Raw genomic sequence first — 12,905 nt, 5'->3', positions numbered from 1 at the left:
CGGGTGAGAGAGAGAGAGAGAGAGAGAGTGTGTGTGTGTGTGTGTGTGCGTGTGTGAGAGTCTGAGAGACAATGGAAAAATCTGGAAAGGTTTGAGTGAAAATGTTAACGGTGGAGGGATTAAACTAACCCAGTTGAGAGTAAGCTAACCCGAGAACAGTACCCTTAGTTAGGTATTGTCATAAGAATGTTTGGAATTAATTATATATATAATCATGCTAACTCATTTAATTTTGAAAATTATATCTTTTATTTTAAAATATTTTTAAAAAATATTAATTACATTTTTTTTCTTTACTCATTAAATCGGTTTCCTTCTGTTAACATTTATAACCCTCATTTTAATACTTTTTTTGAACAATAGATTTAATATACTCTTAAACTACTCATTAATTCATCTATATGTCAACGAAGACTTTGACCATGGATCTTAAGTAAGAAGAGCAACACTTGACACCGTTGGATTAGAAGTTCCTAAGTAACCACTATTTTAATACTTAATTTTTTTTGTTCAATCTTTAGTCTTTACACTAGTAATTCTATTTTTTTTAAAGAGAGTGTGTAAACATATTAATGAAATAAAACTATTATACAATTAACCACTTAATATATATATTAAAAAAAAGAACTTAGTGTATATCAAATCACAATATATAAAATACTATCCAACAAAATTATTCAAACTAATCTATGTCAAACATTCAAACTGGTCGCGTGATGATATAACATATGCGTAGTTTGAATATTTGATATACATTATTACGCCCAAAAACATTCAAACTATTGTGCAGTAGTTTTATTTCTTCTAACACGTTTATTATACTTTTATTCAACTTTTAATACTCCCTAACCCAAATGATTGTGTGATGAATGACTAAAGGAAAGAAGCCATGTCTCAGACCCAAATGATTCTGTGATGAATGACCAAAGGAAAGAAGCTGATGTATTCAATAAGAAAAGAAACATAAAAGGTATAATTATCATTTTTTTAATATGTATAAATTAATAAATTAGAATATAACATAACATGGTCACATATAATGAGTTTAACATAATTGTCAATTTTGAACATTTAATTTTTGAAAACAAGGAAATCTTTTGTTGAAATATCTCTCATAAATATATAAGGGTATAATTGTCAGAATATAGTTTTTTGAGTGGAAATATCAAAATCTTTCGTGGATATATCATCATTAAATGTTTATAGAAATTAAACAAACAAAGCTATATAGAATATTATCTAACCCAACCCCAACCTTTTTGAACCATAAATAAAAACTTGATTGTAACATGTTACCAAGCCACCCATATGCCACCACCTTCAATCCCCCTTCTGTGTAGCAGTATATGTCACGATTAACATTATATTGGTCTGGATCGGTGTTAAATGGTACTAATGGGAAACCCAATTCCATGGCGTCGTGTAGGGAAAACAACAAACAACATGCTGAAAACGACTCCAAATGCAACAGGCAGTGTCGTGAGGAGCTCTGTCGTTTCATCAGATGGAGATGGATAAAAGCAATTCACAACATCTTGATCAAATAAAGCCACCGCTGCAAAAACCATAAGTGACATGAAGGCATGCATGAAATCTATGATTCTCAGCCTGTACTTAGCTGCAAGTTCGGGTTGTAGAATTGTCGACCCATCAATGATCCATAATCCACGTGTTGTCGCGAACCCATAACATACATTACCATTTCCATCCATGAAGCTATCAGTAAAACTCAGTAGAAAACACGAAAACCCACAAAGAGCTACAAGTGCAGCAGTCATGGCCCTGCTCACAGGGTCGCAGTCGCCCTGATTTGTGAATATGGGCGCAAGGAGTTGAAAAGCAAGAACCGAACCAGTGGGTAAAAGATTCGCTAAGTGGGCAGTGCTTTCGAATGTTTGGCTGATGGCTTTTTGTATCAGGGTTTTCTCTACCGATTCGGGAAGAAGTTTGTTTGCAAGAAGAGGAGCTTGTTCATCTTCCGCGTTTTCAACCTTAATCTCCATTGCTGTTGAAACTTGATTACGTTTTTTGATGCTATGAATTGTTCTTTTTTGAATATGTATATTGTATTTATAGAATGAGCTAGTGATGATCTTTATGAGTCTCTTGAGTAGGACAAAAGGGAGAGTTGTGAAAGAGTGTTGTCAACTTGTCATCTAAGGATACCTTGCAAGAAACACAAACCAAAATTTAGAGAGATATTTTCACCTTGATTTCTGTGGGGGAGTTTTGCTTTGAAGGTAGTTTGTTGAACAGTTATATAAGAAGATAAATACAAGTAGTAGTCCTTTTCAGCAAAAAAACAAAATAAACTAAAAATGACAAAACCGAAGTAACGTAAAATTTCTACAACATAGTTTACAAGTTGTAGATGATAATGTACAAGGTTAGGAAACTGTCGGTTGATTAAAAGAGATATTAGATAAAAACTGAATAACGATTTTTAAAAATTAATATGATTTAAATGTAATTAACCAATAACCCTAGTTTTACATTTTTACCAAATTAAGGATTTAATCTTAATACAATGTAAATTTCTCCATTCAATCTAGGGGTGGTGTTCACGGTTCGATTTGAAACCGTGAAACTGGCCAAACAGGTCATCGGTTTGGTTTTATGGTTTGTATTTTTCTTTACGGTTTGACTTGCGATTTCGAACTTTTCAAACCATATTGAACGGTTTGGCTTACGGTTTTTAAGATTTCAAGTCGTATAAAAATCGGACCGGACCGTAGGATTTGTATATATATTAATTAATTTTTTTATATGTAATTGTATTTTATTGTATTATATATTAATTTTTATATACAAATAATAACCTTTAAAACCCACAATATTTAATTATTACATCCCAATTGTAGTTTCTTTTATGATTTGTTAATTGGTAAATGAAGCCCAAATTGATAGTCCTGATTGTCCACCTCCAAGCAATCGTAAATTCGTGATTCACTGATTCGTTTCAGCTTGTCCTAATCGAGTAATTGCAATTTGCATAGAGCCAAAGACGCAAAGGCTCCGTTTCTTTCGTTTTCTCTATCGTTTCCAGTTGCGACACCACTCGTTTTCCCTCCGACTACAGCTCGCCGCCTCCCCCGCAACAGCTCCGATTCCAGCTCCGTTTGCAGGTCCGAGTGTCCGACTACACCTCTTGTTTCTCTATCGTTGCTCCTTCTCTGATAAGGTATGCTGATATGTTCTGAATCAACTGAACTGATTTGTTTACCATCCATCTACACCTGATTTCTATTCATTATTCTCATTATAATTCTTTCTAAACTTGTTGTTACACTCAATCGATAATCTTATAATATTATGTGCAAGTTGGATTTCGATTTCCAATCACCTCTCGTATTATTGTGAGTTTGATTTTTTTAACAGAATCAAACATCGAACGAAAAAAAAGTAGAAAGGAGTTGTTGACTTTTTATTTCTTTCAAAACCTGTTGCTAAGAATCATCACCTCTTAATCTGATTTCAGTGAGTCCACAATTCTGAATTCTGATTGCCCTTTTTTTTCAGGTCCTTACATGGATAAAGATAACATCAGTATTCCAATTAGTGAACCTGTGAACATCATTGATGATGACGATGATATGGAAGAGATTGATGTAGATGATGTTCATGTGGAGCAAAATGGAGGTGCTACTGATAATAACCAAGGAAGGGGACGAAAACAGTCTCTTGTTTGGAAACACTTCAACAAACCAAATCCAGTTCCACCTGAAGGAGCACACACCACATGTATTCACTGTAAGAAAAGCTATGTGTATGAACTAAGTCAGAATGGTACTAGTGCTATGTTAAACCACTTGAGAAAGGTATGCAAGTTTGATCCACTTAAATGTCAAGTAAATAAAAAACAAACAACTATAAATTTTGTTGGAAAGGGTAAGGATGGAAAGTTACAATGTGGTCGTTTTACAAAAGAATTGGGTAAACAAGCTCTTGCTAAAATGATTATTATTGATGAACTACTATTTAACTTTGTTGAAAAAGAAGGTTTTCGTTATTTTTGTAGTGTAGTTCGACCCGAGCTAGAGTTACCGAGTCGGATTACAATTGCTAGAGATATCTTATAATTATATGTGGATGAAAAGAATAAGTTGAAAGAGCTTTTACGAAAATCTTCACAATCTGTTTGTCTTACAACTAATGCATGGACTTCATGTCAAAACATCAATTATCTGTTGGTGTGATGTTTTAATATTGACTTTTCTGGACAGCAAAAGCTTATGAATTGGATAGCATTTTGGAAGTGGATAGCATTTTGGAAGTGAGCTTGCTGATAGTGCTTTTTGGACAACAATTTTGCTGTTTTGGACAGCTTAGTAGGTTGTGTGTATTAGTCTAATATTTAATGTAATGGAATAATATTTGATATTTTCATTTACTGCTTTTTATTTACTATTTTGCTAGTTTTTTTGCTGTTTTGACATCATTAATACTGCAGTATTTTTAACAAACCGTTAATAGTGCAGTTTTTTTTTTTACTAAATTAGGCAGAATTTTTATTGTTTTAATACCTTTAATAGTGCAGTTTTTTTTTATTGTTTTAATACCTTTAATAGTGCCGTGTTTTACTGTTTTAATACCTCTAATACTGCAGCTTTAATATTAGGCTGAATTTTTACTGTCTTAATACCTTTAATAGTGTAGGTTTTTTTTACTAAATTAGTTTAATGGGCTCGACTAAATTGGGCTTAAAAAGCCCAAACCGTGAAACCAAACCGGAGCCAAACCGTTAGTAACGGTTTGGTATGGTTCGATTTTAAATTTTCAATGGTTCGGTTTCGGTTTTTGCTTGACAAAAACCGTTAGTAACGTTTGGCTTCGGTTTGACCTAAAAACTGAAAAAACCAGACTGTGAACACCTCTAATTCAATCTAATAAATAAAATAGTTATTTTTATCAATATTATTATTATTATTATTTTAAATACATAATTAATAAAGTTAACTATTTGATTTATTTTATTTTTCAAATTTAGGTAACTAAAAATATCAATACTATTAGCCCCAATATGAGAATTTTACAATAACACAACCCATTCTATTTGTAAAGGAGCCAAACAAAAAGTTTCGAAAACGAACAATTTTTAAGATTATCTTTATAAATGATTTTTACGGTTTTTCAACATATCAAGTTTTGTTCTAATTTTTTCGGTTTTATGAAGGGACCATGGTTTTAAAAAATTTATAGATAGTCTTTACCGCTAGCATCGTCTCGTTTGGTTTGTTGAGTCATAGCACGTCCAAGGCATGTGAGGAAAAAATCATCTTTTAAAACCACGAGGACCGTTCATTATGTTTTAATTAAATAAGATAAAATTTGTTATATGTAACACCCCATTTTTACTATAGTTCTAGATTATAACAAAATACGAAATAAAGATATATTATTCTTCAGCTAAAATAATCATCATAGACACGTAGGAAACATCGATATAATTTTCGTAGATATATAGAACGTGTAAATCCGACTGCATATGAAGAAGTTATACTTCTTCGAATTTCACCATTAAACATGCACGACTCTGTGTATCGTAAAAAATAAAATTTTGATAAATTAGTTTTTAGCCTAAGCGATCTAAATGAAAGTCGTGGTAGTCGTTAAACTGAGATTGTGCATATATATAGAACAACTAAATCTGACATCATTAGAGGAAGTTATGATTTTTCTAAGATTCGGCATAGCAGTGTACAACTCATTAATCGAATTTCAGATCGGTCAATTTTTACACGATATAATCTAAACGAGAATTGAAGATCTCGTTAATACGAGTTTAACGATATAAAGACAGTCGAAAATAGACTCTGGATAAGAAAGTTATGCATTTTATACAGGCTTCACAGTCTAAGCTTGTGTGAAAAAAAAGTAAATCAAAATTAGCTGACGAAGTCTAAACAAAAGTTGTAAATCTCGTCGAGAGCTTTTTGTGGATATAAAGAATGTCAAAAGATGAGCTCGTATGAACAAGTTAGGAAATTTTGAAAATCTGAAAAACGTCACGCGCGCACGCACATCGCACATAACATGCGCCCGAAGTCATTCACGCAGCCCCACCCCTTTTTGGACACGTGTCAGTCAACCTGAGTAGCCATGTCACCTGTAACATCCGGATACCCAGGTATCATATTTTAAGTATTTTATTGAATTTTAGAAAGGGACTCGGCGAGTAGGCGCTCAGACTCGCCGAGTGGAATCGCGCTTCTGCCAGCCTGGATTTAATGAAGAGACTCGGCGAGTCCATGCGTGGACTCGGCGAGTCCGCGCTGTTTAATAAAGCCCTAATTTTCGGGGCTTGTGCCCTATTTAAAGGCCCTTATGGCCATCATTTGAGGCCACCTTGTTCCAAAGAAACCCTAGAGAGAGTGAGGAAGGCTTGAGTGCAAGAAAGGGCTTATAATCTTCATTTTGGGGTGATTTTTGCTAGAGAAAGAAGAGAGGATCCATCTAGAACGTGAAGGGAGCTTGGATTGGAGCTAATCATCTTGAGATATTGTCTCTGGAGGTATAATCCCTTCTATTTCGTGTTGATATGATAGATTTCATGATTTTAGGGTTTTTACCTCCCTTTTTTTATAAGATCTAGTGAGTATGAGGTTCCCTTTTTGTTGATGATATCAGATCTGGACCTTGAGAGGTCCATAGAGTCACTACCTTCCAGCTTTTTGCAAGCAAATAAGCAATTGGAGACTAGGTTGCCATTTCTAGTGATATTTCTCCATTTGAGGCTTGATATGGGTTGCATGCACGTAAAGGTTGCACCTTTACGTGACTTTTGAATGTTAGAAGGATGGATCTACTGTTTGGTGAAGCAGATCTGACCTCAAGAGATCTTTTGAGAGTTTCCATGGGAGGAACTCGCCGAGTCCATAAGGGACTCGACGAGTCGAGTCGGGTTGCCCCGTGACTCGCGATCTGTAACGACCCGGGGAGTATAGGGTTGACTCAGTGAGTCAAGTGAGGACCAGGGACGAGGAGGCAGGCATGTACTCGCCGAGTCACTCTAGTGCACTCGGCGAGTCTGGTCAATGTTGACGGTTGACTTCTGTTGACTTTTAGGGATTAGTCAGTGTTTGGACTTATGAGCCATTAGAGGGGCATAATGGTCTTTTACCCTTCTTAGAGAACTTATAGAGAGGAGTTGGCCTAGCCTTTAGAAGTTGTATTAATTAGAGAATTTATTTATGTGATTAGGTGAAGGCTAGTGCAGTATTTCAGAGTTCGAGGTTTACCGAGTTACTCGAAGTGAGTCTTCTCACTATACTTTACCTAGGGTGGTAATTAGAGTTATGTGACAGAGTATTTTGTATGCTTTTGCATGATGTGATTTCTATGTGATTTATGCTATGTAGGTTATAGAGTTTACAGAGTTAGGACCGGAAGGTCCACAGAGTTAGGGCCAGAGGGCCCACAGAGTTATGGGACTAGAGGGTCCCACTGAGACACATTGACCAGAGGGTCAAACAGAGTTATAGCCTCGAGTGGCTAATATGTGTTGTGTGTGGTATTTTGGGGAACTCACTAAGCATTTATGCTTACAGTGTTTTGTGTTATGTGTTTCAGGTACCAGTGAGGATCGCGGGAAGGCGCCGACATGATCAGTACACACTATTGGAGTTTTATACATTATGATCTTGGGATGTGTTTTTATGGATTTGATATGTGATACATTGGAATTCGAGAATATTTATGAATGAAATTATATTTTAAAAAGTGAAAAATTGTTTTGAAATTTACGGTGTTACATCACCCTATGCTTGGCACGCATGCCTAGGGTGCGTGGTGCGTATATGGTTTTCTCGCATATAAATAGTGTGCTATGTATATGCTTCATCCTCCACACCCATACACCACTTTTCTCTCGAGTATTCCTTACAAACCATTTCCTTTGATATTATTAATATGGAAAAACCCTGCGACACCCCTGAGTACTCATCTGAATAGTAGTCTTCGAGTAGGAGATCCCGAGTCTATATTCTGCCCGCTTAGATCCCAGTTCTCATCAATAGTACTCTGAAAGTGAGCTACACGTACTCTGCTGTAACGACCAAATTTTCACGTCCAAAAATGTCCTTTTTGATTAATTGATTTGTACAACATTTGTAATAAAACATCATCCGATCATATCATTTCATAAAAATATATCTCGTGTCTGAAAACCAAATCATAAAAATAATAATAATGTCAGAGTACAATCCCAGAACATCTCATAATGCGGAAAAACCAATGCGTGTGTGTATGATGTGCCGCTACCGTGCCAACTCCTCCCCCTTCGCTGAAGAGGTACCTGAAACAAACTGTAAATTGTAAGCACGAAGCTTAGTGAGTTCCCCCATCGTCCATATACCATACAATCATATAGCATACAAACTGTCAGGCAATTCTGGGGTGCCTGACCTACCCGGTACGGCCATTCTGGGGTGCCGACCTACCCGTGTCAAGCCATTCTGGGGTGCTAACCTACCCATGTCGAGCCATTCTGCGGTGCTGACTACCCTTCGGTCCTAACAACCGAACCACAGGCACTATTTCACCCCTACCACTACTACCGCATATATCATAGCATAATTTACTGTCAGACATATCTGGGGTGTCCGACCTACCCTTCGGTCCTAACAACCGAATCTCGGGGACTATTCCCCCTCCTACTACCTCTATCTCATGTAACATATCATGCTAGCAGCTAAACATATCATAGCATACTGTTAGGCATATCTGGGGTGCCTAACCTACCCTTCGGTCCTAACAACCGAACGCTATTACTATCACATATCATATCACGCTAGCATATAACATATCAGGTAGTAATAACACAGATGAATATCACAAAGACAAACATCTATCATATGATCCCTACTGGTGGGCCGGCATTGTGGCCGTAGACCCACCGCTACTGGAAGGTAACTCACCTCCTAACAGCTGCTGATCTGTGCGGGAATCCTCTGACTGCTGCCGCTGCTGCTCCGGAAATCCTCCGGCTATAATTCCCACAAAACACTTAGTCATACACTGCTAACTGTTCTTAGGGTAAAACGACCATTTTATCCCTGACCAAGTCAAAGTCAAAGTCAACTTCCAGTTGACCTGACTAGCCGAGTTGGCTCGCCAACTCGCCGAGTCCCTATCCTTCTATTTGTCCTTATACCCGTCTCTACTCGTTGAGTTAGGCGATGACTCGACGAGTTTTCCTTCTAATTGAACATCGACTGAATCTTCATCTGACTCGCCGAGTTAATGAACAACTCGTCGAGTTCACCTTCATCTGATGAACAAGTTCTGTCCATGACTCGCCGAGTTGATGAACAACTCGTCGAGTTCATCTTCATCCTTAAGAAGATTTCCTTGGACTCGCCGAGTCTGATCATGCACTCGCCGAGTCCCATGAATTCCAGAACCATAGCTTAGTCCAGAACGTTGGGTCACTCCCCGGGACTCCCTAAAACCTTTCCACACTCAACTGGGTCCTTTTGACCCTCAACTGATATAGGACAGAACCCTAGGACTCGCCGAGTCCAAGAATGGACTCGTCGAGTTGGTCACATCCTCTCACTAAATCTTCGATTTCTGATGTACAACCCTTGATCAAAAGATAGATCTATGCTTCTACAATCGACCTAGCACGTAAAGTTACAACCTTTACGTGCTTTCATGGGACTTTGAGCTCAAAAGGTCCTAAAACAAGCTCTTACAATGCATGGGGCCTTCTTTGAGTGCAAAAGCCACTCCTTTCTGCCTTGTAACCCCTCTAAGGACCTAGATCCGAAACAGCAACCCCAAACCATGCTTGCAATCATGGTTGGTGACCAAAATGGCTTAGAAAAGCCCTAGAACTCCACAAAATGGGATCTATCAAAAGAACAAACAAGGTATAGACTTTATACCTTCTGCAGACTGTAAATGATGCTCAAAATCGGATCCTTCTAGCCTCCTCTTGATCCTTCAAGCTTTTCCTTTCTTCCTTGGGTCACAAAAGTACCAAAATCACTCCAAATGCCTTAGATTGCTTCAATAACGGCTAGGGTTTCAATGAGAGGTGTTTGGGAACATAAATGGGCGATGGAGGCTGCATAAGGTCGTTTAAATAGGGTGCAAACCCTTGGATTAGGGTTTTTGTCCAGACAGCGTCTACTCGCCGAGTCCGGGACCCGACTCGTCGAGTCCATCACTTAAATCTCGCGTTCCGTCTCGCTTCTACTCGGCGAGTTGGTCCTACAACTCGCCGAGTCCAAGGCCAAAAATGCTAAATATTTAAATAATTAATAAAAAGAATACGTACCAAGAACCAGGTGCTACAAATCTCCCCCACTTATTTTAGACTTCGTCCTCGAAGTCTGCTGCTCGTTCGTGGAACAGCTCGGGGTAATGCTCCATCATCTCGTCCACCGGCTCCCAAGTCCACTCCGACCCCTTCCGGTGCTGCTATTGCACCTTCACGAGTTCCACTCTTTTGTTCCTCAGATCCTTCGACTTCCGGTCAAGGATCGCTACAGGCCGCTCGATGTAATTCAGGCTGTCATCAACCTGAATGTCCTCCAAGGGTACCACTGCTGAGTCGTCCACCAGGCACTTTCGCAGCTGGGAGACGTGGAAAGTGTTGTGGATCTAACTAAGTTCGGTTGGCAGATCCAGTCTGTACGCCACCTTGCCCACCCGGGCTACAACCCTGAACGGTCCAATGTACCTTGGGCCCAACTTGCCTCGCTTCCTGAATCGAATGACGCCTTTCCAAGGCGACACTTTCAGGAGAACCATATCCCCGACCTGGAACTCCAGGTCTGATCGACGCTTATCGGCAGAACTTTTCTGCCGACTCTGAGCAGTCTGAAGCCTGCTCCAGACCTGCTGAATCTTCTCTGTCGTCTTGAGCACTACTTCGGTGCTCCCCATTACTCTCTGGCCAACCTCGCCCCAACATATCGGGGTCCTGCACCTCCTCCCATACAACATCTCGAAGGGAGGACGGTCGATGCTCGCGTGGTAGCTATTGTTGTAGGAGAACTCTGCCAATGGAAGGTAGGTATCCCAACTACCTCCGAAGTCTAAAACACATGCCCGCATCATATCCTCTAATGTCTGGATGGTCCGCTCGCTCTGACCATCTGTCTGCGGGTGAAAAGCGGTGCTAAAGTGCAGACGAGTACCCAGTTCATCATGAAACTTCTTCCAAAACCTGGAAGTGAACCGCACATCCCTATCCGAAATCACCGAAACTGGCACTCCGTGTCGCGCCACCACCTCCCTGATATAGATATCGGCCAATTTCTCGGCCGAGATGCTCTGCTGAATCGGGATAAAGTGGGTGCTCTTGGTCAATCGATCGACGATGACGCAGATTGAATCCACTCCCCGCACGGTCCTGGGAAGTTTGGTGATAAAATCCATCGTGATGTCTTCCCATTTCCACAGCGGGATATCCAACGGCTGCATCTTGCCGTGTGGTCTCTGATGCTCGGCCTTGACCTTCCTGCAGGTCAAGCACCGTTCCACATACCATGCTACATCCCGCTTCATGCAGGGCCACCAATAATCAAGACGAAGATCCCTATACATCTTCGTCGCCCCGGGATGAATGGAGAATCGAGATTTGTGCACCTCCTCCATCAAAACCTAGCGCACGCCTCCGAGGTATGGAACCCACATCCTGCGGTGTAATGTCAATAACCCTCGGCTATCATAGTCGAAGGAGGAAACCTGTCCCACAATCCGCTCGCTTTTTCGATGTTCCTCCTTCATAGCCTCTTGCTGAGCCTCCCGGATCCGCTCCAAAAGCGGAGTCACCACTGTCATCCTCAGACAGATATCCCTGATCGGCGCTGCCTTGCGGCTAAGCGCATCGGCCACGACATTGGCCTTCCCCGGGTGGTAAAGGATCTCGCAATTGTAATCCTTCACCACGTCCAACCACCGACACTGCCTCATGTTTAGATTCACCTGATCCATGAGGTACCTCAAGCTCTTGTGGTCTGTGTAAATCGTACAACGAACCCCATAGAGGTAATGACGCCAAATCTTGAGGGCGAACACAACAGCCCCCAGCTCCAAATCATGCTTCGGGTAGTTCGCCTCGTGAGGCTTCAGCTGCCTCGAAGCGTAAGCAATGACATGCCCTCTTTGCATCAATACTGCGCCCAATCCCGAGATAGACGCATCACAGTACAGCACGAGATCCTCCATGCCCTCTGGCAGGGCTAAGATTGGCGCCTCGCACAATCTCTGCCTCAGTGTCTCAAATGCAGCCTGCTGCTCAGGCCCCCAACGAAAGACCACGACCTTCCTCGTTAGCCTGGTCAGGGGTAAGGCTATCTTGGAGAAATACTGGATGAATCTCCGATAGTAGCCAGCTAATCCCATGAAACTCTGAATCTCAGATGGAGAACTCGGAACCTCCCATCTCATCACGGCCTCAACTTTCGCCGGATCTACCCGGTACGACCATTCTGGGGTGCCTGACCTACCCGGTACGGCCATTCTGGGGTGCCGACCTACCCGTGTCAAGCCATTATGGGGTGCTGACCTACCCATGTCGAGCCATTCTGGGGTGCTGACTACCCTTCGGTCCTAACAACCGAACCTCGGGGACTATTTCACCCCCTACCACTACTACCGCATATATCATAGCATAATTTACTGTCAGACATATATGGGGTGTCCGACCTACCCTTCGGTCCTAACAACCGAATCTCGGGGACTATTCCCCCTCCTACTACCTCTATCTCATGTAACATATCATGCTAGCAGCTAAACATATCATAGCATCCTGTTAGGCATATCTGGGGTGCCTAACCTACCCTTCGGTCCTAACAACCGAAAGCTACTACTATCACATATCATATCACGCTAGCATATAACATATCAGGTAGTAATAACACAGATGAATATCACAAAGACAAACATCTATC

General features: G+C 40.4%; 1 protein-coding gene across 1 annotated transcript; it reads right to left on the bottom strand.

Moving 5' to 3' along the window:
- Positions 1 to 1,163: 1,163 nt before the first annotated feature.
- On the bottom strand, positions 1,164 to 2,028 carry LOC145109455 (protein DMP4-like). The gene has a single exon (XM_079046616.1). The coding sequence runs from the start codon at positions 2,001 to 2,003 to the stop codon at positions 1,383 to 1,385; it is 621 nt and encodes a 206-aa protein (XP_078902742.1). The 5' UTR covers positions 2,004 to 2,028; the 3' UTR covers positions 1,164 to 1,382.
- Positions 2,029 to 12,905: the final 10,877 nt, after the last annotated feature.

This window comes from Lactuca virosa, chromosome 1, assembly GCF_052849685.1.
Source record: "Lactuca virosa cultivar CGN04683 chromosome 1, Lactuca_virosa_CGN04683_v6, whole genome shotgun sequence".
In the NCBI taxonomy this organism is placed as follows: Eukaryota; Viridiplantae; Streptophyta; class Magnoliopsida; order Asterales; family Asteraceae; genus Lactuca; species Lactuca virosa.
This window is presented reverse-complemented; position numbering and strand designations above follow the sequence as displayed.